Source organism: Microtus pennsylvanicus, chromosome 1 (genome assembly GCF_037038515.1).
Source record: "Microtus pennsylvanicus isolate mMicPen1 chromosome 1, mMicPen1.hap1, whole genome shotgun sequence".
In the NCBI taxonomy this organism is placed as follows: domain Eukaryota; kingdom Metazoa; phylum Chordata; class Mammalia; order Rodentia; family Cricetidae; genus Microtus; species Microtus pennsylvanicus.
Window position 1 is genome coordinate 189,334,632 of NC_134579.1, and position 25,860 is coordinate 189,360,491.

At 44.0% G+C, this 25,860-nt stretch overlaps 2 protein-coding genes and 3 non-coding genes across 7 annotated transcripts in view; 4 read left to right on the forward strand and 1 right to left on the reverse strand.

The window, feature by feature from the left end:
• Positions 1–10,861, reverse strand: part of Slc18b1 (solute carrier family 18 member B1) — a 30,730-nt gene extending 19,869 nt beyond the window's left edge. The window contains exons 1-4 of one of the 3 annotated variants that reach the window (XM_075947595.1): positions 10,794–10,861; positions 9,228–9,367; positions 1,653–1,748; positions 1,249–1,322 (exon numbers count right to left, since the gene is read on the reverse strand). In XM_075947595.1, the coding sequence (XP_075803710.1) occupies positions 1,249–1,322; positions 1,653–1,748; positions 9,228–9,284 (227 nt within the window). In that variant the 5' untranslated portion in view covers positions 9,285–9,367; positions 10,794–10,861. Of the gene's footprint in view, positions 1–1,248; positions 1,323–1,652; positions 1,749–9,227; positions 9,368–10,462 lie in introns of all 3 variants that reach the window. The other 2 variants (XM_075947605.1, XM_075947589.1) reach the window with 2 other exon arrangements.
• Positions 10,862–23,125: 12,264 nt separating this feature from the next.
• On the forward strand, positions 23,126–25,389 carry Rps12 (ribosomal protein S12). The gene is made up of 6 exons (XM_075947618.1): positions 23,126–23,235; positions 23,350–23,400; positions 23,517–23,633; positions 24,507–24,609; positions 24,876–24,977; positions 25,301–25,389. The coding sequence occupies exons 2-6, from the start codon at positions 23,387–23,389 to the stop codon at positions 25,361–25,363; spliced, it is 399 nt and encodes a 132-aa protein (XP_075803733.1). The 5' UTR covers positions 23,126–23,235; positions 23,350–23,386; the 3' UTR covers positions 25,364–25,389.
• Positions 23,862–23,934, forward strand: LOC142842819 (small nucleolar RNA SNORD101). The gene has a single exon (XR_012909480.1). It is a non-coding gene; the product is annotated as a small nucleolar RNA SNORD101 (small nucleolar RNA).
• Positions 24,735–24,807, forward strand: LOC142842851 (small nucleolar RNA SNORD100). The gene has a single exon (XR_012909508.1). It is a non-coding gene; the product is annotated as a small nucleolar RNA SNORD100 (small nucleolar RNA).
• On the forward strand, positions 25,080–25,210 carry LOC142842836 (small nucleolar RNA SNORA33). Its single transcript, XR_012909497.1, has one exon. It is a non-coding gene; the product is annotated as a small nucleolar RNA SNORA33 (small nucleolar RNA).
• Positions 25,390–25,860: the final 471 nt, after the last annotated feature.

Here is a 25,860-nt window from a genome sequence, read left to right on the forward strand (position 1 = left end):
TTTTTATTTTTAAAAATTTGCTGGTGTATTATGGTGCTGTGTTAAACCCACGGCATCACCCACAGTAGTAGGCAAGTGCTCTGTTCAGAGACAATATTTATAGCCCTTAAGTTACTTCCTGGATACTTTTGAAACCTGGTACAATGTAAATGTTATGCAAACAGTTAGTATACTTCTTATCGGAGAATATGAAAGAGCAAGGCCACACCTTTAATCTCAGCATTCACAGGCCTAGGCAGGTAGATTTCTGCGAGTTCAATGCCATCCGGGTCTACAGAGCAAGTTCCAGGCCACTCAAGGCTACACAGTGATACAACATCTCAAAAACAACAAGAAAAAAGGAGGGATCTAGGGCTCTTGTCTAGGAACATTGCACCAGAAGAGGAGAAAAGCAGGAAGCTAAGAAAGATTTCTGAAGATGCTGTTTCAGCATCTGTAGCCAGGTGTCTCTGAGCTGATCCTGTAAGAAACAGAGTCTCCATGACTCAGAAGACTATTGAGTTCCCATCATGAGCACTCACAGGAGTCCTGGTGGAAGAGTTCGGGAGCCACCGTTCTGTTCTCTCTCTTGTTGTTTTAAGACAGGGTATTCCTGCATAGTCTAGGCTGGCCTTGAACTCAAGTTCTCCTCCATTGCCTCCCAAGTGCTAGGATTCCAGGTGTGCAGCACCTTGTCTGCACCTTGTCTGGTTCAACAGGCAGCTTAGCAGGTCACATTGGAGAGCTCTCTTAAGGTCAATGACATTTCTGTTTGCTGCCCACCCACCTGCACCACTCACGGGTCAGTCATCTGAGAACAGAGTGCTTGGTACTGATGGGTCTAAAGAGCCATTGATTGCTGGGTGGTGGTGGTACACGCCATTAATCCCTGTGCTCAGGAGGCAGAGACAGGTGGATCTCTGTGAGTTCTAGTCCAGCCTGGTCTACAGACAGCAAAGGCTACACAGAGAAACCCTGTCTCTAAAAACAAAACATACAAAAGAGAGCCATTAGTGGGTGAGTGACTGGTTCAGTGGGTAAGGTGCTCACACCACACACTTGGCAACCTGAGTACAATACATGGAATCCACGTAAAGGTGGAGCAGAAGGAACGACGCCACAGAGCTGTCCTCTGTCCCCCACGTGTCAGCACCCCCATCAGACACACGGAACAATAAAAGTTTAAGAAAAACTTCAAATCCGTTAACATTTTTGCCAATAGACTTTGAAATCCGCCAATGTTTCATAACGGATTAGAAAGATACTCACCCAAAGAGAATTGTAACTCCTCCTGAGATAAACATCCCTGCTATAAACATAAATTTGGCTCCAATCTGTACAAGCTACAATAAAAGTCAAAGAAGAGCAATAAATGGATTGCTTCAACAAGTCTACATTTACATAAACAAATCCACTAGATCAGAACATAGAAAATTGCAGGAAAGCATGCATAGTTAATGTTTTAAATTAATTATTTAAAAGAACTGTAATACAAACTGTATATAAACATGGAAGGGACTAACTAATCAACCACCATGATAGAACTGTGGCATAATTCATAAAAATGTAATACTATCATTTCTATATACATAGGCATTCTAGATTGGCAAATTACAGTAACACACCACATGATTTTTGAAAGCTAAAATATGTATGTGAACACCAATACTTACGTATTTTCCGAACACTAAAGATGCCAGCAACTCAAATAAAGCATAGCATCCGAAGATCGCTCCAATCATGGTGTTGCTGGCCCCCTTCTTTTCTGCCTTAGAAGAAGCAGAAATGGGAATAAAATTGGAAAAGCGAAACAGCATTGGTGGGAAGACAATAGAATTGGGTCAGAACAGCACCCTGTGACTTTCGTGTATGTATAGTAATTTCCAAGATTTGGGGAGGCACTACAATGTCCATAGAATGGACATTCCTTTTGTAGATATTAACTTACCAAGTAGCAGGTTCCTTATAACATTTTCATACATACTTAATTTTGGTGGCTCCTGCCCCTACTCTATCTCTCGGCTCAACCCTTCCAATTTCTGTTATTTAAAAGGTTTATTTTAAAATAAGTAGGGTAAGGAAAAACAGGAAAGTAGATAGTAAAATCTAGACACTGATATGAAATAATTCACTTAGGATGCCTATAAAGAATTCCCTTTATCTGGATAAAAGTCGGTATTAAAGATTGTTAAACACACACACGCAATACTTCAGATGAGGAAACCTGGACTCTTCTTTCAGCCACGGGACTCAGGAAACACTTGATGTGACCGACTTCCTTTTTAATGTCATTTTTAGTTATAGAATTGCATCTCCACCAAAAACAGAAGCGAAAATAATCACATGCCGGTTGTCAGTTCTCGAAGAAAATAAACAAAACCAAAAATCCTCAGGAAGAGGAAATCCCATGAATGGCAAATGGAGTCACGCGCATCATGTGAGGGCCCAACCAGTCTGCTCCATGACTTCTGCCGTGCTTAACCTGGGAAGAGTTTGCCTTCCTGTGAGCAATGCAGACAGAGGATGCTCCCCACCGTCCACACTCTCCTGACACCCCAGGGTATTTCACTCTCCATGTGCTGGAATTATTAACGTTATAGACTGTTCCACCAGGGACCCCTGAACTTTGCAACAGATGGCGTAGCCCTTATTCTGAATCTATTTCTGTGTGTGTGCCTGAGTGTAGGTATGTGCGCCGCATGTGTGCAGGAGGCTATGGAGGCACGGGGTCCCTGGGAGTTACAAGCAGTTGTGAACCACTGTGTTGGTGCCAGGATCTGATCTCATGTCCCTTGCAAGAGCAGCAAGTTGTCCTTAACCACTGAGCCATCTCTTCCGCTCCTAACTGTGCAAGTATGGCTGCCCTGTGAGCCCCAGTGAGGTGGCTGCCCTGTGAGCTCTAGTGTGGAGGTGGCCATAGACAGAGCTCTCTGCTGTCCCCTCTAGGAGCCTCGGCAGTTCTTTTCAGAGACCTCTACTCAGCTGAAGCCAAGCTTCTTTTTATTTTGTTATCTTTTTATGGCTTTTTGAGATAGGGTTCAATGTAGTCCAGGTTGGCCTAAGACTTGCTACATAGCTGAGGCTGACTTTGAATTCCTCCTGATTCTCCTGCAGAACTCTGTCTCCTGAGTGCTGAGATTATAGGCCTGTATGTGATGTTCATATGATGCGTGGGTCCAAAGACAGGGCTTTATGTGTGCTAGACAAACATGCTACCAACTGAGCTGTGTCCCTAGACTGAAGCCTATATTCTTTACTTCACTGTAGAGAAAGAATTTCAAGACAAGTCAAAGGGCTGGAGAGATGGCTCAGAGGTTCAGAGCGCTGGCTGCTCTTACAGAGGTTCTGAGTTCAATTCCCAGGAACCATATGGTGGCTCACAACCATCTGTAATTTGATCTGGTTCCCTTTTTTGGCATGCAGACTGAATGCTGTATAAATAATAAATAAATATTTTTTTTAAAAAAAAGGCAAGTCAATATGAAGCAAAGTGGGGGCTTAGTATGAGGTACAGGTGGAGTTTATTATATTTTAATAGATTTAAGAATAGACAGTGGCGAGAGAAAGAGGAGGTGGAGCTTAGGGATGGAGAGAGGCCCTTAGGAAGGGTTTGTACACACCCAGATGTGGGTGTGTGCTTCTCAGGAGAGGAGCACTCTACCTGTCTTTACAATAGCCATGCAAATGTTCCCTTAATTTTCCCTGTCTAGCCTCAGATCATCACATTGGGCTATTGCTATATCCATTTAAGGGTTAAAATATGCTTTTAGCTGAGCATGTGATACACACCTTTAATTCCAACACTCAGGAGGGTGAGGCAGGGGGAATCTCTGTGAGTTTGAGGCCAGCCAGTTCTCATAGCAAATACTAGGATATCTAGAGCCACATAGAGAAACCCTGTATCAAAAAAAAAGGAACAATTTTTAAGGATGAACTATGCAACTTGGTCTGAGAGATGAAGCCTGACCCTCACGTGGCTCTCCTCCGAGTCAGCAGTCACTTCTACACAACTTTTCTGTGTCAGGCTGTGTTAGCTATGAGTTATGGCAGGCGGGTGGTTTTAATTCATCCTTTTGCCACAGCGTCAAACAACTCTCCACAGGAGCACGTATCTGAAAACCCTCCAGAATGCATCCTTGGGCATGGGCAGACGGATGGGCAGTTCAGAGTAGCTGTTGCTCTTGCATGGGTCACACCATCCATAACTTCAGTTCCAGGGAACCTTGTAGATATTTTGCTTGTGTCTTAGGCAATAAAGCTTGCCTGATGATTAGAGTGCAGAGCTAAGCCACTAGAAGGCAGGGAGTGGTGGCACACACCCACGGCCACCCTGGGCAACACTAGATTGAATCTGTCTAAAAGAAACGGAGCTCACACAAAGATGATCCCAGCACTTGGGATCGCGTTCAAACCCATCACTAGGGAGGTGCAGACAGGAGTGATATGGCTGGGCAGAGATAGGAATATGGCGGGAAGAAACAGGAGCTCAGTGCAGTCTGAGGTTTGGTGGAGACAGATGCAGTCCGGAGGTGCAGTCTGACGACAGGATCGCATTTTCAGATGAGGATTTAGGAGAAGTAAAAGTATCTCTAGTGGCTGGCTGCACTGTTTCTCTGATCCTTCGGCTTTCACGCCCTAATATCTGACTCCGAGTTTTGTTTATCAAGACCAATTAGAATTTGTGCTGCAGAATCTACCCTCTTCTGACCTCTGAGGGACTGCATGTATGAGGTACACATACATACACGCAAAAACTAAATAAATCTTTAAAAATTAATGTGTGTGTGTATATATTGAGACAGGGTTTCTCTGTAGCTTTGGAGCCTGTCCTAGAACTCACTCTGTAGACCAGGTTGGCCTTGAAATCACAGAGATCCACCTGGTTCTGGTTAATCACAGAGTGCTGGGATTAAAGGCGTGCGCCGCCACCGCCCAGCATATATTCATATTTTAAAACTGTGTTCTCTACAGTAGCCATGGTTGCGTTTCTTTTCCTTTTTTCCTCTAACCACAGTCTGTGTGTGTGTGTGTATGTGTGTGTGTGAGTACACACGCATGTGACTACACAGGTGCATTCAGATAGGAGCCTACCTAAGAGGCCAGAGCCGGACATTGGTGTCTTCTGCTACTGCTCTCCTCATGGCCTTCAGACAGGGTCTCTAGCTTGGCATTCGGCTAAACGAGGCTGGCTAGTGAGCCATTAAGATCTCCCTGCCTTGGGCTAAAGAGATGGCTCAGAGGTTAAGAGCAATTCCAGAGGTGCTGAGTTCAATTCCCAGCACCCACATGGTGGCTCACAGCCATCTGTGATGACATCCAAAGCCCTCTTCTGGTGTGCAGGCAAAATGTAGACTGAACACAGGATGCATAATAAATAAATCTTTTTTTTAAAAAAAAGATCTCCTTGTTTGTCTCTGCCTGCTGGGTTCTGTCTCATACCCTGAGGGGAGGAATATTATAAAGGGAACAAAAAGAACCTGACTGTCATGCGTGACTGACGGTCTACACCCAGTCCGTAAACTATCGTGTGCACAAAGCCCTGAAAACACAGGGCTCAGAGTTTCTACACCGCTGAAAGTGTAGAACACATCACCCAATGCATTACCTCATGTATAATAAATCCGTACCCTTAAGTGTTTCCCTGAGTTCTGTGTCCAATTAAGCAAATCAATTGAATCCAAGGAGGGTATGCATGCACCCTAACTTATAGTCAGTCACAAGATCCTGGTTAGACAACACGGCCCCTGCCGCTGGCATTTGAAGGCATGGGGCAGTCTTGGGACTGCAATATCTCCAGGTGACAGTCGTGACTGCTGTGGCTACCACGGAAGAACTGCTTGCTGGAGAAAAGGGAGACGTCACTATGCTTTTTGAGGCCACAGGAGAAACTGAATTTCTGTTGGTTTTCCCCTTCTGTGCTGGCTAGTTTTATGTCAAATTGACACAAGCCAGAGACACTGGAAAGGAAGGAGCCACAATTGAAAAAATGCCTCAGCAAGCGGATCTCTGAGTTTGAGACGAGCCTGGTCTACAAGAGCTAGTTCCAGGACAGGCTCCAAAGCTAGAGAAACCCTGTCTTGAAAAACCAAAAGCCTCAGGGACTAGGGAGATGACTCAGCAGTTAAGAGCCCTTGGCTGCTCTTCCAGAAGCCCTGAGTTCAATTCACAGCAACCACATAGTAGCTCACAGCTATTAGATTGTAATAGGATCTGGTGCCCTCTGCTGGCCTGTGGGTGTATATGATGACAGAGCACTCAAAAAAATGCCTCAATAAAAATCAGGATATAAACCTGGTGGTGGTGGCACACACCTTTAATCCCAGCACTCGGGAGGCAGAGCCAGGCAGATTTCTGTGAGTTTGAGGCCAGCCTGATCTACAAGAGCTAGTGCCAGGACAGCCAGGACTGAAACCCTGTTTCAAAATAAAAATAAATAAATTAAATTTAAAAAAAAATCAGGCTATAGGCAGGCCTGTAGGGCATTTTCTTAATTAGTGATTGATGGGGCATGGTTGATGGAGCCACCCTTGAGCAGGCTCTATCAGAAAGCAGGCCAAGGAAGCCATTAGAAGCAAGGCAGTAAGCAGCACCACTCCATGGCCTTTACATCAGCTCCTGCCTCTCGGTTTCTGCACTATTTGAGTTCCTGACATGACTTCCTTCAATGATGAACAGATGTGGAAGTGTAAACCAAATCAACCCTTTCCTTCCCAACTTGCTTCCTGGTCATGGTCTTTCATCTTAGCAACAGAAACCCTAACTAAGACACACTCTAGAACCTTAGAGCAGTAGTTCTCAACCTGTGGGTCACGACCCCTTTAACAGGGGAGGCATATCAGATATCTGACACATCAGATGTTCACATTACAATTCATGACTACAGTTATGAAGCAGCAGCGAAAATAATTTTATGGTTGGGGAATTCCCCACAACATGAGGAACTGTATTGAAGGGTGATAGCCTTAGGGGGGTTGAGAATGCTGCCTTTGGGGTCGTAGCCTTAGGGAGGTTGAGAATGCTGCCTTAGGGGTCGTAGCCTTAGGGGGGTTGAGAATGCTGCCTTTGGGGTTGTAGCCTTAGGGAGGTTGAGAACTCCTGCCTTAGTGACTCCCATCATTTATTTTTTCACAGAACCCAAATCTCTGATGCTCTCCCATTGAGCAAGTCCTGAGCATACCTTCCAGGGAGGCAGAAGAAGGTGGATCTTTGTGAGTTCAAGGCCAGCCTGGTCACAAAGTAAGTTCCAGGACAGCTAGGGCTGTTACACAGAAAAACCCTGTCTCTAAAAGACAAAAAAGAAAAATAAATAAATAAATAAATAAAATGCCAATCGCTCTGCTCTTCCCCTGAGCACGTCTGCAATGACGCCCTCCTCTCTGCTATTTACCACAGAAGCTTCTCTTTCTCACGCCACACCTCATTTCACCTGAAAAAGTGTCAGTACCACGCCTTTCTCCTTGGCTTGATTCTGCCCAAGGATAGTGAAGCAAGCATCCCTCCCTCCTCAGCATCATCACTCCTGGCCATCTTAAAGGATACCCCATGTCTGACTCGAATCTCGTCCTTCTTTCCTCCCATCCTTTTCTCATATTTTTGGTTCCTAATGAACAAAGAAGACAGGGGCACTTGCTGGCTTTTCTTTGCCTGGGCATATCTACAACTCAATGAACCCAGAGTAGGAACTTAACCCTCCAGGGAAACTGGACTAACTGGGAAAACCCTTCATTTCTGAGACTGCTATTTTAGCATAACACAGTGAGATCGGCGCTATTCTCTCTCCTTATGGGATGGCTGTGGGCACCAAATGGGTGGCAACCTGTGTTAGAAACCGTGAGTGTTGTATGGGTATGGAGCCACGTTGTTCCTTTAGCAGAAAAGCCTCTCTGGTAGCTCACCGAGTGAAAGATGGAGTGCTGTTAAGGCAGTTTGAGAACTGAGAAGTTATCAGTGTGCTGTGGGCCAAAACGCTGGCAAGATGCACAAAATAAACATGTGGACATATTGTCTGAACTTGTCCAAACTAGTTCCCTTCAATCCGTCTTACATGCATGGACGCCATACTCCTGATGGACCTCTGTACCATCAGCTACGGTTCCTAATACCACGTAAAGGGCAAAGATCAGAGGAAGCCTGACAAGGCAAATCAGATTCCTCCCTTTGTGTAAATATTACTTCTGCAGTGCATAATAAATTCAGAATGAATCTTCTGGCCTAACCCACCCACAGAGACAAATTCTAACAGCATGACTGCTTGGAACTCACTTATAGACCAGACTGTCCTCAAAATTCCTAGAATCTGCCACTTGCCTGTGCCTTCTGAATTTTCAAATTAAAGGTGTAAGCCACCACACTTGGATACAAACAATCTAATTCTAATTATATTTGGGACTATATATATTCCCCAAACCAGCCTACAGAGGTATAGTCTTTTGGCAACATTGGCATCTGGTGAATCTATTTTTCAGCGATAGGAGCCAAGAAAAGATTAATCAAACTTCGTGGTAAAATAAATAATCTTTAGAAAGTCAAGTCGACTTTGGGAATTACCCAGCAAGAGGATGTTCTTTTTTTCTGATATTAAACATTAAGAAATATTTTTTGGCAGGGGAAGAGAGCAAGGGAGATGACGCTAGGTAATGTGCTTATTGTGTAACTCGGAAGACCCACATAAAACGCTGAGCTTGTTGGCACACATCTGTAATAGGAGCCTGGAAGGGGTCGGGGAAATGGCGGCACACATCTCTAAAAGGAGCCCTGTGGGATGGAGGCAGAGGTTTGCTTGCTGGCCGGTCAAGCTGTGAACTGGTGAGCTCCAAGTTCAGTAAGAGACCCCGTCTTAATGAAAATGCCTGACATTGACCTCTAACCTCTGTGCATAAATGGGCTAATATCCATCCCCAACACACACATACATACAGCATCCACATCATCATATAACACACACACATAGTACCTATACTGTAGGCACATTTTTTTATTTTATTTTGAAGAATTTTAATTATGTGTGTGCATAAGTGTCTAGATGGAGATATTTACATGTGAGCACCAGATTCCTCTGGACCTAGAGTTAAGGATGGTTATGAGCTTCTTGATGCGGCTGCTGGGTGAGCTCAGGTCATCTAGAAGAGCAGGACACTCTTGACTACTGAGCCACACCCCATCCCCATAATCTTACATGCATATCTTTAAAATGAGATAACTAAAGAGCTTTCTAACATTTAGTTTATACAGATACAAAACTGTCTTACCTCCTTGGGGAAAAACGGTCCAAGGATGGAATAGGCCATCATGCAACCCAAGTTCATGGAAGCTGCTGACACCAATACGTAAATCTGTTCTCTTGAAAGTCTCCTGGATATCTCTCGTGTGCTTCCTCCAAAGCCGTCCCCTTGAAGGCAAGCAGACTGCTATTATAGGGGTGTAGTTGGGATTCTGGGTAAAACACACAAGTGACATTTTACTGTGGCGTTAATAGACTCTGAACACACTTGCTGAGCTAAAAGGCTATTCTAAATATAGCCGCTATAACCCAACAAAACAATTCCGGAACATCACTACAAATTTGGAACACCGTTTTCATGCATAGACTCTTCTGTTAGAATTTCAAGTGCAGAAAATAAGCCACCTGATCTACCTTGACTTCCAGTGAGACAGACTGTAAGTCTACTCCAGAAATTCCCTACAGTGATAATCACCAGGGTGCTTTGTCAATAGAGGCATAGGGCTCTAAAGAAAGACGCCTCATTTTCTCAAGGTATTGGTTTCGCGGGCTACATAGACTCAGTCAGGATTTAAATGTTTAAACGGCAGTCATTATCATTGGTGAACTTTAACATTCTATAAAGGCAAGATTCACGAGTATGTGAAGAAGGTCATAATCAAGTCATTTCCAACACTAATTACTAGGTTTTTTTTTAATCAATTCATTAAGCATTTGCTCCCATATTTAAACTGACAAAGAACCAATCAATCACTCAGTTTCAAATGTGCAAGCAGATTCCTTAGCCGTTTTTAAATTGAATGATTCTGAGGGGTAACCAAAAAAAAGAAAATGCGTTTGATCTGCTGTTTTTCCAGAAGTAGCCACTGTAGGCCTGGAGGAAAACTCCCGTGCAAGATGAGAAAGTCTCTAGAATTCTTTATAAATGCCCGAGTTGAAGAAGGGAAACGAGAGAACGTTAAACGTAAGGAGAAGGCAAGGGAACAGCCCGAGACCAAAGAAAACAGTTTAGGCCAGATGATATGGTGTTGATTTCAAGGCATTCTGAAACACCCTACTTAAAAAGCATGGCATATATGCATATGCAGTTCCCAAATCGGAGAAAAGAAATGCTGGCCTGGACTCCGTAGACAGGTCAGGCACCACCGTGGTTGAAGGTCTCCGAATAGGGGGAAATAAAAGCAAAGCTAAGCATACTGGAGCCTAGTTAAAGAGAAAGGCCCGAAGCCAGTGGCAGCGCGCGACTGCGCGGATCACGGTCACCTCCAGTCCCCGCGGGAGCAGGGGACCCCGCTGTGGCCATGAGCGGCTGCTTCGGTTCGCCGGCGACACCGGCTTCAACCGCCGCGGACTGGATGCTCAGGCAGCGGTCGCTCTACCGGGCCTGGACTCCGCATTCCCGGTCCAGTGGCGGAGATCCGCGCCGGCTGCAGGAACCCTTCCAAATCCCTGGAGCAGGGCACTAAGGAGCGAGAGGGCGGGTGGGGGCGGAGCTGGGGTCCCCGCCCATGCGGGTCGCAGGCCCAACCTCTGGGTTCCGAATAAAGTGGAGAAAGACAGATCTTGGGTTCTTTAAAGAAAACTAGGCTCCTACCTAAAGGGTGGGAGTGACCGTGTGTGTGATCGCTGAAGGACAGACCACAGAAACGGAAGTGAAGGAAACGTTGTGTGACACCTGCAGAAAAAACGCTTGCAAGAAAGATAAGGAGCACCGGGAAGCCTGGCTGTGGGGACGTTCTGTGGATGCAGGCTTCGGCCTTAGAAAATGTTTGCTCACTTTCTGTGTCTTTCAATGACTAGGTCTGGTTTGTATTTATTTATTTATTTTATTTTTTGTTTAGTTTTCTCTCCACAACTGGGATCATAAGGCTTGTGTATGAGCTAGCAGCCTGGTTGTGCGCCTTAGTGATAAGAGATGCACGGATGTGTACCCCTTCTCCACTCAAAGTGTCCCAGCACAAATCGAGCTTTCACTTCGTCTTTTCCTTTTTTATTTTTGGGGAAGGGCTTAAGTTTGGAATTCGGCCAAGGGGAAGAATCACACTCCTGCAGGCGATGTGATGTTAATATGAATGTACCTCTTGTACAGCATGCCGACCTACTAGCAGATATGATAGGCATGATTCATATTTTACTACAGCTCTACGAGTTCTAACAATAGAGTCGTTGGGACAGAACTGTACTTAGGCAACGCGAGCCTTGCATGGTTCCTGGAGGGAGGGTTATTGTGTGGGTCTGTGTGTATATTCCAAAGGAGGCTATTGCCTCCCGCTGGCAATGGAGTTAAAGATGGTCCTCACATGGGTGCTAGGAATTGAACTTGGGTCCTTGGGAAGGACAATAAATGCTCTTAACTGCTGAGCCATCTCTCCAGTCCCACCAATGCCATTTAACTGAGCTCTCATTCCGACCTAACCTCTGCCCACAGAAGATTGCAGATGATGGGTCACCCAAACAGGTCCTGTCTTTACTTTTCTTTTCTCTCTCCCTTTCCCCCTGTTGTTGGTGTTTTTTTTGTTTGTTTTGTTTTGTTTTGTTTTTTTTTGAGACAGCGTCAACTGTTCTGGAACTAAATCTTAGACCAGGCTGACCTTGAACTCACAGAGATCCACCCCACTCTTGGGCCCAAGTGCTGGGATTAAAGGTGTGAGCCACCACCACAAGGCTTCTCTCTCTCTCTCTCTCTCTCTCTCTCTCTCTCTCTCTCTCTCTCTCTCTCTGCACACTCTTTTGGACTTTGTCTTAGAACTGTTCTTAACTTGGCAACCTTTTAACCAATTGTCTCATTTCTGTTGACACTCATTTTGTTTCTCTCTCTCTTCATTTCTATTTCTCTCTTACATCAGCAGCCATTCTTATATACTGTGGTGTGTGTGTGTGTGTGTGTGTGTGTGTGTGTGTGTGTGTGTATGAGTGTGTGTGTGTGTGTGTGTGTGTGTGTTTAAAAATTATATCCTTGGGCCTGCAAGATGGCTGAGACAGTAAGGGTACTTGCTGTCTAGCACTATGTACCAAGTTCCATCCCTGGGAACCACATGGCAGGAGAGGACCAAATGCCCCACACTGTCCTCTGACCTCACATGAGTCCCATGGCACTTGTAGCCCCCTCAAGTGAAAAAATACATGTAATAAAAATTGTCAAAGTTGGATTTTTGTTCTGTATCTACCTATTACTGTTTCTTGGGATCTGGACCAGATGATTTTAAGTTCTTGCTGTTTGATTTAAGAATTAAATAAAAGCATACATAGCTTAGCGATCTGAGTTGGCTTGGGTTTTGCAGACACCTCTCTTTGGATAATGTACCTGGCATTAATTTGGGAACCTGGGACCTCCCCGTGCATTAAGCTGCACACATACTCCTCTCTCAGCAGTGGGATAGGTCTCTTCTGTCTTCCCATCCATCATATTTAGACAGTGTTTATTCTACTGTATTCAACTTATACAGAAGGCTGATCACAGATGAACTAGTTGGGCATACATGCATAAGGCAAACATGTTCTCCAGAGAACCTTTAGGGGGAAATTGCCTACATACCACTTTGCACGGTTGGGTGTACCTGACTAAAATACACGCACTGGGCTGGAGAGATGGCAGTTAAGAGCTCTGGCTGTTCTAGAGGACCAGGGCTCCACTCCCAGCACCTACCCAGTGTCTCACAGTCAGCTGTAAGTCCAGTCCCAGGGGCTCTGACCCCCTCTTCGAGTCTCTGCAGGCACTGCAAGCATGTGGTATACAGACATATCTCCTGGCAAACACTTATACATACAAAAGAAAAATAAATTAATAAAATTAGATGCATTATGGGGAGGGATATATGAAACATAAAATTTATTTAATGGCTAAATCTATCAGCCAAGATAGAGACTCCACCTTCACTGGGATATGTACTAGCCAAAATCTTCATCTTTAATTCCATAAGAAGAAGCCCCAGTTGATGATCGCGGCCCTTGGGTGTCTCCACTCCTCTGCCTGCTTCTCTTCTCCTATCACTTTGATTAAATTAAATGTCCTCACTGCTTTGCAGTCTGTGTGGGCTTTTGATCCTTTCTTGAATAAGAAATCCAGAATCTGGAACAATCCAGCCTAGGCCCGGAACACCAAGGAGAAGGGTGCTGAACAGCACAGCTCACCAACACTGCACACTGTAGTGGCCACTGTTTCCCCTGTGGCTGTTACCCGGAACTGCAGCTCTGTGCTGTTGCCTAGAACCCCGAGAGAGCACATTGCTAGCCCAGAAAAGATCCAAACTCTAAGTTCAATTTCTAGTGAGTGAATACTGCTCTCATGACATCTTTGAGAGAGAAAACATTTATTGCGAGGCCACGCATGCATATACCGGGGTGTGCACGGGTGTGTGTGGGGGGGTCAGAGGGGGACTTTCAGGAACTTTCCTTCCACTATGCGGGTCCCTCTCTCTATGATGTATGTCATCAGCCTTGGCTTGCAAGTGCCTTTACCTCTGAAACCATCTTGTCTGCCCTTCATACCATCTTAAAGCTAAAATAATTATAAGCTGAGTCTTGGTGAGTCGCGGTCCATCTCCATCTTATTGTGTTAGTTTTCCAAGGTGGCTATAACCGACTGCTGCAAACATTTTAATAAAAACAAAACAGAAAACAAAACAAACCAGCCTCATTCCCTCTAGAGCAGAGGTCTACCCTCGGCCTCACTGAGCCAGAATCTGTGTGCCAACACGCTCCCTTCTATTCTCAGTGTGTTGAAAACCTTAAGGAGAATTGGTATTGAATTTTATTAGACAGCATTTCTGCATTTTTTATGGTAAATGACAGTGGTCAATTTTCTAATGTTAATATGATGCTGCATGTTTGGGATAAATCCCGTTTGGTCAGGATGCATTCTCCTCTGTATATTTGTTTATTATACTATTTAATTCTATCAAATTTTCAAGCTCTGGATTACACACACACACACACAAACACACGTGACTCTTCCGACTTTTCCACACAGTTACTTTTGCCTGTGCACCATATCATCAGTAATATTCCTGAGTTACATTTATCTAATAATAACTGTCATGGCATTTTCGTGAAATTGTTGATTATATGGCAGGCCTTCTATAGCCTGTCGCCTTTAATGTGTACCAGGGCTGGAGAGATGGCACCATGGACAAAGGAACTCCTGATACACGGGAGCCCTGTCCCCAGGAACCACACAGTAGGAGGAGAAAACTGACTCCCTCACGCTATCCTCTGACCTCTAGTCAAAAACCAAAAAGCCCGTGCCCACATATATAAACACACAATAAATAAATGCAATGAAACATCTTAAAGAAAATGAATCATCTTAAAGACAGAATAGTATTGACTTAGAAAAAATCATCCTGGGCTGGAGAGATGGCTCAGTGATTAAGAGCACTACTTGTTCTTCCTAAAGATCCTAAGTTCAATTCCCAGTAACCACATGGTGGTTCACAGCCATCTGTAGTAAGATCTGGTGCCCTCTTCTGGCCTGCAGGCACACATGCGGACAGAATACTGAGAATACTGTATACATAATAAATAAATAAATCTTTAAAAAAAAAAGAAAAGAAAAAATCATCCTGATTTTCTTGACTTTTAATGCGATATTTAAAGCTAGTACTGACATGACAGAATGAAATACACGGTTCTAATCTTTCTTGTGTGTTGTCTCTGCCTCCCAGCGCTGGGATCTCGAGTCTGCTCCCTCACAGGTGGCTTTCTTCTATGTGCGACTGAACTCAGGTCCTAGTTCTTGTGTGACGGGCATTTTACTAAGAGATCTCCCTAGCCCATTAGCTTTTTTTTGGTAGAGACAGGGATTGCCTGGGCATCACAATGCCCAGTTTTAATTTTTGTGGTCTACTTAGTGGTAACATTGCATCACTTCCTGAACAACCCTGTGATTTACACATTGCCTTCATTATGAACCTTTCAACATTATGAGTCATTTACCCACGACACACCTCCTCTTCCTCTAACCTTCAGGCTCCAGTTGGCCTATGTATTATACCTACCTAGACAGAGAGTTAATTATGCCGTATTAAATTATCTGTCTCAAAAGACCACATTTTCTTTTTCAAATAAAATTATTAATTTTTCTATGTACGTTGGTGTTTTGCCTGAACATCTATCTGTGTGAGGGTGTTGAATCCCCTGCAACTGGAGTTACAAACCGTGGTGAGCTGCCATGTGGATGCTGGGAATTGAACCCAGGTCCTCCGGAAGAGCAGCCAGTGCTTTTAATTAGTCAGCCAGTTCTCAAGCCCCGCCCCCCCCCAAAAGAAGTTTTTACATGTACTCTCGTATTTACCATTTCTGGTGCTGGTTGCTCTGGAACATCTGAATTTTCCATCCCATGTCAATTCTCTTCAATATCAATTTTCCCTGTAGCATTTCAAGTGTGAGTCATCTGGCGGTGAATTCTTATTTGTTTTGTTTCTCTCTATGTGACTTTATTTTTGTATGGACTTTATTGAATACAGAAATTTACATAGAAAACTGTCTCTTGGTCCTTGCAAAATGTGGATCTATTGTCATTTGGCCCCTTTCATTTCTTTAAAGAAATTAATGGAATTTTGTATTTGTATTGTTGATCTCTTGTATGCAATGCACCCCTCCCACCGTGGTTTAGCTGCTCTTAACATGTTCTCTTTATTTTGGGGTTGTAATAGCTTACTTATGTGCCTAGGGGGCATAAGTACAAGGTGTGTGTTTTTATGTGCCATAAGAAATGGGTGTGCGCATTTATCATTCTGAAGGAATTTATACTTCTTTAATCTGTAAACTTAGGTTCTCATCAAAGTTGGTATGCTTTTATACAATATTTGCTAAATACTGTTACCTCATTCTTTTGGATCCTGGACCCTAGACTATATGTACAATAAATTTACACCTTTATGCATAAAGATTAAAGTAGCAAGAACCAATCCTCCCTCCCAGTTTGCATTCTCATTCATTTTTTCATTTATTTATCATTTATTTATTTATTTATTTAGTTATTTATTTAGTTAGTTAGTTATTTAGACAGGGTTTCTCAGTAGCTGTGGAGCCTGTCCTGGAACTCACTCTGAAAGCCAGACTGGCCTTGAACTCACAGAGATCCACCTGCCTTTGCCTCCCAAGGGCTGGGACTAAAGGTATGCACCACCGCCTCCTAACTTTGCTTTATTTATTTATTTATTTATTTATTTATCATTTCCATTTATGTATTTATTTTGCTTGCATCCTCATTCTTTCCCCAAATTCTATCAGCTTCTGGTCGTGCTCCTCAGTATAATCAGGCAATTGTCTTGTTTCGTTTGAACAATGCTCAGGGTTGTATTTGTCATCTTCAGGGCAGGGAGGTCCACAGAACATTCTATTAAGAACAATTTACTGTGTCTTAATAATCTAAACATCAATGAGGGATAGGGTGATAAGTTCCCATCTAGATAATTCTTTTGAAACTTTTGAAGACTTCCCAAGATTCCCAAGATGATCCAATGCTACCGTCCCTCAGACCTGACTGGTCAGCAAACCTTTTCTGGGCCACCCAGTAGCTTTCTAATATGTTATTTATCTATATGTCTACTTAACTATTTTTTACTTATTTCTTCTCCTGTTAGACATAGAATAACCTCATATGTGAAAAGAGTTATAATCAATATAGTATTTTCACAGTTCCTTCCTTCTTTCTTTTTTCTTCTTTTTGAGACAGGGTCTCTCTCTATAGTTTTGGCTGTCCCAGAACTCACTATGCAGACCAGGCTGTCCCAGAATTCATAGAGATCTTCCTGCCTCTTCCTCTTCAGTAGTGGAATTAACTACAAATGCCACCACACCCAGCATGTTTCACATTTACTACAGTGACCAGGACTTCTTTGCCTAGCATTGAAAAGATGAAGCCTGACATTTACAAACACAGAGATCTGCAATCTGGGCACACAAGACCAAGGCTAGCACCAGCAACAGCTAAGAGAAATCAGAACCCTGACAGCAAAGAGCATAGGTGTGCAGCACTTACTAAGTTAAAACTGACCAAACCAAAAGCAAACCAAAAGCGTCCCTATGGCCGTGTCATTCAATGCCTTACTTCACTCTGTTGAGATAACTAAGGACCAGGATTTCGAGGCAGGGTCTTATGTAGCCTGGGTTGGTTTCAAACTTGCTACGTAGCCAAGAGTTGGCCTTGCATCACTGGCAGTCTTGCCTCTACTTCCCAGGTCCCGAGGTGCAGGTGTCTATCAACACGCCAGTCCCAGACTAACGCTGGCGGTGGCACTGCCTACTTTCCATTGCTTCAGTAAGAAGTAAAATTGTCAGACAGTTTAGACCACTAATATCCTTTTGTTGTTTTCGACATAGGGTCTCACGTAGTTCAAGCTGGCCTCAAACTGCTCTGCAGCTGAGGATGACCTTGAACTTCTGAAGTCCCTGCCTCTCCGTTCTGAACACTGAGGTTGTTAGAGTGGGCCACGACTCCCAGTTTTATCTGGTGCCACGCAATAGAAAGCAGAAAGGACCCCATGCACGCTATCAATGCAGGCATTCTATCACCCGCACTACTTCCTGTCCGTGCATTTTCATAGAAAGTTCTGTACAAGGCAATTAAGCGCACGAAGCCACCATCACATTTAACTAACTCTTATAATGTTATAGCATTAGCGGCATTTTTGCTGGAATATGAATAACCTGCCAGAGGCTAGCTACAAAGTGAACTAGAATTCTAACTCATCTGAGTCAGCCCCAAGATAAAACACAGCTTGGGTACCTTAGCTCTGTTTTTTTTTCCTTTTTTCTTTTTCTTTCTTTCTTTCTTTCTTTCTTTCTTTCTTTCTTTCTTTCTTTCTTTCTTTCTTTCCCTTCCTTCCTTCCTTCCTTTTATTTTTTGAGTCAAGGTTTCTCTGTAGCTTTGTTGCCTTGTAGACCAAGTTGGCTTCAAACTCACGGAGATCTGCCCGCCTCTGCCACCCGAGTGCTGGGATTAAAGGAGTCCACCATCGCTACCTGGCTAAAGTTTTTTTATAATCTTTACAGAGTGTTTTTTTGTTTGTTTTTTAGAGAGAATCTCTCTATGTGGCACTGGCTGTTCTGAAACTCAGAGATCTACTTCTTGCTGCTTCTCAAGTATTGGGATTAAAGGTGCACACCACTTTGCCTCGCTTCTATTTCTTTAACTTGTATTTTACTTCAAAAGTTATTAAGTTATCTATGTGTGTGCACATTCATCCATGCATGCTCTATGGTGTGGATGTGCAAGTCACGGGACAACCTCAGTTGTTGGTCCTCGTCTTCTATCTTTCTTGAGATAGGGTCATTTTCCTGTTCTTCCACTGCATATGCCAGGCTAGGTGGTCCTTGAGCTTTTGGGGGTTTTCCAGTTCTATCACTCATTCCCTACCTCCCCATAAGAGATTGGGATTACATACATCTGTGCTATGTGTCTGGCCTTTACAAGAGTCCCGAGGATTCGAACTCAGTTCCTCATACTTGCACAACAAACACTTTTACTCATAGGTCCAATCTTCCAAGTCCTGTTTGTTATCTAATGTTTGTTTTCATCAGTCCAAATCAAAGATCCTTCCTTCTGCTTAATCTGTTTTATAACCCTTCCTTCTTTGAATGGGTAAACACTGAACTGTGTTCCCTCAAATTCACATGGGAAGTCCCAACCCTCTACATTTCAGCTAAACTTTTATTTGGAATAGGGTTTTTATAATTAGTTACGATGAGCTCACCCGGAGCAAGGTGGACCCCCTACTCTGACTGGTGTTCTTGCAAAGAGAAAACTTTTGGACACAAAGATAGACATACCCACACAGGATGAATGTCACGCGAGGAGGATTGGGTCTATGCTAAGATGGCTAAGGAAGCAGAAGAACCATGTCCAGGAGTTAGGAAGGGGACATACAGCTGACTCTACAGCTTTAGCAGCGAGCTAGGGTATGAGGTTATGCATTTGTGTGTTTCAAACATTAATTATATGGGTTTGCTTTTCTTTTTCCTGTTAAGCCTGTTCTAGCAAACCACATCTATATTTAGATGATTCTGAAATCAAGATTTCTGGTGCTCTTTTCCTGTCTAATTGCAGTATTTTTCCATCTATGTAAATCTTTAGCGCAGTGAGCGGGAACAGTTGTATTGCTGTCAAACTGTGATTGGGAGAGCTCTCCTTGAATCCCTCTCACATTCAAAAGGCTAAGGCCTTCAGAGCAATCGCCCTGATGAAGTCCTCTGTCGTGAAAGGCCCGCTTCCCGTCTGTCTGCCCCTGACCTGGACAACAGAGAAACTTTCTCTGCCTTGGTTTCATCAAAAAAACAAAACAAACAAAAAATCATCATCTCATTATTTTTCGTTTTTGAGACAGGGTCTCATTAGGTAGCACAGACGGGACTCAGATTTTTGTGGCTAACACGACTCTCCTGTAGCAATCTTTGCTGTTTGTGCCCCGCTGCTCTCACCTCACTTACTAAAGTAAGCGAACTAATACTGACGCCATGACGTAGAGCCTCACTCGAGTTTCATTTCTATTGCTGTGATATGGGCCTTGACCAAAAGCGACTCAGGGGAGAGAGGGTCTTATCTGGCTTACAGTTCCAGGGTTCGGAGCATCGCTGAAGGGGGCTGAGGCAGAAAGTCAGCAAAATAGTATAGCTCACAGGAGCGAGCAGGAAGAAATGAACTGCGCCATGCAAGGTACTCGCTTCGCCTAACTTTCTCCCATCCTGTGCAGTTCAGGAACCCTGCCCAGAGAACTGTGCTACTGCACCGTGGGCTGGGGCAGCCCACATTTAACCATCAAGACAGTCTCCCAGATGTCAACCAAACAGCGGCGATTTCTCCACTGAGGCTTTCTTCTCATGTGATTGCAAGTTGTGGTACCGCGACATTCAAAACTAAACAGCTCAGGTCTCTCTGACAAGGGATAAAGGTGGTATTCATGAAATGCGAGACAGAATTTCGTCTCGTTATTCATTCTTGTTCCTATTACAGCATGAATCTGTGTGAGTCTGGCGCTAGGGCCGGAACCAGGCGAGGCACACACTCTGCTACTGTTACATTACAGCTCCAGCCTCACTTACTTTTAAGGATTATTTTTTGATACAGGGTTTCTCTGTGTAACAGTCCTGGATGTCCTGAAACTCGATTTGTAGACCAGCCTGGCCTGGAACTCACAGAGATCCACCTGCCTCTGCTGCTTCCCCAAATGCTGTTTGTTTTTTGTTTTTGTTTTTGTTTTTTAAATAAAACGTTTATTTTATTTTAGGATTTTTGAAACAGGGTTTCTCCGTAGCTTTTGGTTCCTGTCCTGAAACTAGCTTTTGTAGACCAGGCTGGCCTCGAACTCAAAGATATTCGCCTGCCTCTGCCTCCCAAGTGCTAGGATTAAAGGCATGCACCACCACCTATGCCTTTAATTCCAGTGCTCGAGAGGAAGAGGCTGGAGCATCTCTGTGAGTTCCAGGACAGGCTCCAAAGCTACACAGAAAAACCAAGTCTGGAAAAGCCAAAAAAAAAAAAAAAAGTTTATTGATACTTTGGCAGAAGTTGGTGTATTGTCACTGTTTTGCAATCACCTTCCTTCATCAGTAGTAATGAGTCTATTCTCATGGCACTGTTGATATGCAGGCTCCTTTAATATGCTTAGAAAAGCTGCATTCAAGAAGGAGGAGAAACAGAGGTGCATCTCTGAGTTTAAACCCAGCCTGGTCTACAAAGCAAGTTCAGGACAAGCAGGCCTGTTACACAGAGAAACCCTGTCTCAGAAAAACAAAACAAGCAAAAGCAAAAAAAAAAAAAAAAAAAAAAAAAAAAAAAAAAAAAAAAGGAAAAGAAAAAAGCTCTATTTACGCAGCCTCCTCTTCATTTACATGTCGGTCCTCTCAATATTAGTGGTAACTGGTTTTGTTTTATGCTTTGAAGTTGATTTGGCTGACTATGTGAACATATATATTCCTGATCTTAGGCCCGCATAATTTGTTCCTGGTCACCATCTTGGGGATTTGGGGATATCAGGTCATTGCTGGAAGTTCATGTGCAGCTCTCTGCACATACAGGGCTACAGCCCTCTGTTCTTTTGTGCGTTCTCTCTAGTCTATGTATGTATTCATGTACAAGCTACAGTGTGCTGGGCAAGAGCCTCTGCATAAAGTTCCTGCCGAGATCCAAAATGGAGACTCTAACTTTAAAGCGTGTGAAGCAGGATATTCTATATTTAATCTATATTTAAAACAAAAAAAAATTCATCACAAGGGTGCCCATTAATTACTTCCTTTGGGGTGTTAGAAAGACCATATAACTAGGATTTAAAGGGGAGTTCCCATTGTTAAAGGGTTACTGCTGAGTGAAAGGCATTTATTGGGGTGGACATCAAAGGTTTGGGGGGAAATCAAGTCTGACCTGTTTGCACTGTGCTGGGTACAGCACTAAAATTTAGGCACTGGGCTAAAAGCTCTCCACTCTTTTTTTCTTAGTATAAACACACTCCCCATGTCCTATTTTCTCCATTCTCATTCTCCATCTTTACCAATTCAGTCTCTTCTGTGAAACTTTGTCTGGGAAAAGACATCTAATATGCTGAACACATTCACTTTTTCTCATTATTTAGTCCTGGCTGGCCTGGAACTCACAGGTACTCACCTGCCTCTGCCCTCAAGGGCTGAGATTAAAGGCTTGCACCGTACGCCTGGTTTGACACATTAACTTTTAATAACCTTATCATTAAGGAAACCACTTAAAGATTCCTTTCCACGTTCTTTCCCGACTTTGTAATGTTTCAAAATCACTTCCCAAAGACTCAAAGGGCACGCGCGAGCCTTTTTCCTCTTGGCCCTCTCTCCCTGCACTTACCTGCCCGCAACGCTTCAGTTCAAGCCTCTTTCAAATAAACGCAGCCATAAACCGAAAGTCCTCCACGTTTCCACACCATCTCCACCCCAGACACCACGGCGTTTTGGTATTTTAAGCTTTGGCTAAAATACTTACTTTATCTTTAAAAAATGCAGTCATTTTTAAGTATCGGCGGGCGGACTATCATTTTAAAGAAAAAGCACAATAAATACTGACAGAAAATATGCACCAAGAAACTAATCACCTGCTTTGAAATATTTTTTTTTTAATTACAGAGGTAAGGAAGCAAGCGTAAGGCTTTAAAGGTGAAACTCAAACGTTTATTAGAAAGGCTACGAAGGCTGACAGTGATCACTGTATCCACGTGGTTGGCCACTGGAAGCTCTGACTGGCTTGGGGATATCGTCAGGGACAGAAGCTGTCTGCTCTATTTACTTTGAAAAGTAGTAAAATTGGCGATTCCTTCAAAAATAAAGTGTTACATGTAGACGAGGGCGAGAACCGGCTTTACGGTTCCGGAATTCCATTCCTGATGGCCAAGTCCTGGGTGGAAGGTGGGAGTTTTCAAATGCCGGGATTTTCCCTTCTACAATACGGGCTTCTGACGTGACAGACACACAGAGTCTAACTTGTACCTTAGGGATCCTAGTTTCCGTGAAACTGCGACCCGGAACAATCTAGGGTCAACACCTAAATGATCGATTCGAACCTGCTGCACTCAGAACCGGCGACCCGGCTGGAAGGGATCCTTCATCAAACACGTTGCAAGAGAAGTGGGATTTGTGAAGCAGCCCACAGAATGTCACGTTCACAGCCACTCGGAGCGGCTTAGAAACAAAGGGACAGAAAGGGATCCTCGGGTGCTGCCAGCAGGAAACAAGATAAACAGGAAAACTAATTTCGCAACACAGAGAAGGAACCGGCAGTATCTTCTGGCCCGTCTGGCATTCCGTAGAAGGAGCTCGCAGGGCCTTCGCCGGCCACGCCCCCTGAGCGAAGGCTGTCTGCTGTGGTGCCTGTTGCGCGGGCGCCGCCGGGTCCTTACCGCGGACGCTTCTAAAGCCGGAAGTCGAAACTCCTAAGGCCCGGCACCGCGGGAGCCACCTCGCGAGTGGGAGGAGATGCACATGCGCAAAGGCATCGAGCCGCGCTTAAATACGGTCATGCGGCCACCAACAGCCTTTTCCCCTGCCGCCGCCGAGTTGCGCGGAGGCGGAGCAACGGGGTGAGTCCAAGTTAAACGTGGAGGGTGAAGAGTGTCTGTGCGTTTTAGTTTCGAATGCGTGAGAAGGTGCCCGGGGTCTAACGAAAGCGCTTTACTGCTGGTTTTGTCTTTCAGTGCGTTCAAGATTCGGTCTCACCCGTAATCCACCGCCATGGCCGAGGAAGGGTGAGCTGGGCGTGGGCCTCCTGCGGGCTGCGCGGGTTGGGAGTTTTTTCCCAAGTCTCTGGCTAATCTCCGTGCACCCTGCCGTGAGGATTCTAACATCGTCTTTTGCTTTTCAGCATTGCTGCTGGAGGTGTAATGGACGTCAACACTGCTCTTCAAGAGGTGCTGAAGACCGCCCTCATCCACGATGGCCTCGCACGTGGCATCCGCGAAGCTGCCAAAGCCTTAGACAAGTACGTGTCTCAGTCTCAATACTGTGGGTTGTTGCAGCCGGAAAAAAGACTGCAGCCAAGGGAAGAAAGCTTGTGAAGTTCATGCTGTTAGCACAAAAGTTCTGACTGGCATCCGTTCGACAGGAAACCTAGGAAAAGGTACCAGCTCAGATCTTTTCTAGCCCACTTAAGATGCGTGGGTTGCTGTGTGGACTGGGGGTGAGCAGGAGTTGGCGAAACAACTACAGTGTTTGAATGATGACTTGGATTGTCGGATACCCCTTCACCCCATTCATGGGTGAGACAAAACAGCCTGACAAACCTGTAGTTTGTGGGGTTGGTCGGTTTTGCTGAAGGACAGAAAGAGCTTCATTAGCTGCTTTTCAAATTAACGTTAAATAGACTAGTGCTGCAGCAGCATTTGAGAAGTTAATCATCAAGGATGCTTGAACATGCGGGGCTACTTCCGTAGTGGTTATTAATCTTAAGCATGCGTGTTTATCTCGGCCTGAGGAAAAGCCGGGGAAATTTTAGCTGTTTATTCGTTGGTGTTAACTGGAGCGTAAATTCAGGTGGACATCTCAGATAACTGCTTGCGAATCTTGTACAGCCGCTGCTGTATGGTACTGTCTTGCATCAACTTTTTATTTAGCAAAGCATGAAAGTGGTCATGGTTTCCTTATGCCTTAAATACTTCCCCTGAGAGAGATTGGTGTCTGAGGGAAACGGGCCAGTGACTGTACAGGTAACTAGGCCGCAGGTGAAATTCAGTAGTTGCTGTAAGTAGTTAGGTATGCGTTAGCGCCTGCTGCTTTTTAAGTCTTAGTGGAGTCGGTGAAGATGCCTTGAACTTGGGCCTTAAGTGTGATTTCACCTTTGAATTTTGCGTTTTAGGCGCCAAGCCCATCTCTGTGTGCTTGCATCCAACTGTGATGAGCCTATGTATGTCAAGTTGGTGGAGGCCCTTTGTGCTGAGCATCAAATCAACCTGATTAAGGTGAGTCCTTTTCAGAGAGGTGCCGTGGTGAGAGCACGGGTTGATTGAAGTGGTAACTTGTGCACCTAGAGCTGTATAGCTTTCAATTCACTGTGGAACAAAAGGTTGTTATTGATATTTGGTGAGCTGTACATGATGACAACTGGCTCCCTCTACCGAACAGCTATGAGGAAATTACCATGTCACTTCTGACACAGCCACCTTTGGGGTTTAATTTTAATTTTCAGTAGCCCTAACCCCTGCTAATAGGTTTTGTTTTTGTGTAGGTTGATGACAACAAGAAACTCGGGGAATGGGTAGGCCTCTGTAAGATTGATCGAGAGGGAAAGCCACGGAAAGTAGTTGGTTGCAGTTGTGTAGTGGTTAAGGTAAGTCTGGATTTTATCTTTCTTTGAAATGTTACCAGCCCATTATTGGGAGAAAAACTCAGCAGAATTACAAATTCTGTACTTGAAGATAAGCCATAATTTGAGCCAGCCAATTAATCTGCTTATCTCAATGTGCTTCTGCAGATATTTAGAAAAGGCGGGCAATAGTGATGCCATGTTACGAGCCTTAAGGACAGCTGAAGTCCTTAAGGTCCCTGAAAATGGCTACAGTATTATAGTGCTGGGAAGCACTTGCAGACTGAAATAGTTGTAGTCAAAAGAACTTAATATCCCATAAATAATTTTCATCTAATTTTTTTAAGGACTATGGCAAAGAATCTCAGGCCAAGGATGTCATCGAAGAGTACTTCAAGTGCAAGAAATGAATAAATAAAAATTTTGGCTCATTTTTTTCTCCTTGTTTTTTTACTGCTATAAAACGGGGTCTCTGCAAATGGTTGTTAGCAAATTAGAAGCATTCTTTAAAAAGTAAACTATTTGATCTTAGTTTGATTAAATGACTAACTAGGATTGAGATGTAGGGCAACAAAAGAGAAACCTAAAATTGGGTTTGCCATGATATTTCTTACAGACAAAGTGTTCAGGGCATTGGAGTTTATCAGTGGGGGAGCACACAGGCTTAGCACACCCTGAGAAGCCAGGGCTACTACAGTAGGGACCTGGCTTCATAAAGGTCCTGACTTACTTTAAGTTAAATTTTGGTGAGAGCAGACATGGGTGGAATTTACTGGTTTCTAAGGATGAAGCTGGTTCATCTAGTTCTGAATGGCTTGAAAGGGTCAAATTGTGATGGCATGGGAAAACAGATTAGAAAAAGGAATGAAGGGATATTTGAGTTAAAAATACTTGAGCTTAGAAGATT

What these genes read in the sequence shown, in the direction of transcription:
- Rps12 (XM_075947618.1), top strand. An exon ending in ATCAAATCAACCTGATTAAG is followed by an intron (nt 24,610 to 24,875) that starts GTGAGTCCTTTT and finishes GTTTTTGTGTAG; the next exon opens with GTTGATGACAACAAGAAACT. An exon ending in GCAGTTGTGTAGTGGTTAAG is followed by an intron (nt 24,978 to 25,300) that starts GTAAGTCTGGAT and finishes AATTTTTTTAAG; the next exon opens with GACTATGGCAAAGAATCTCA.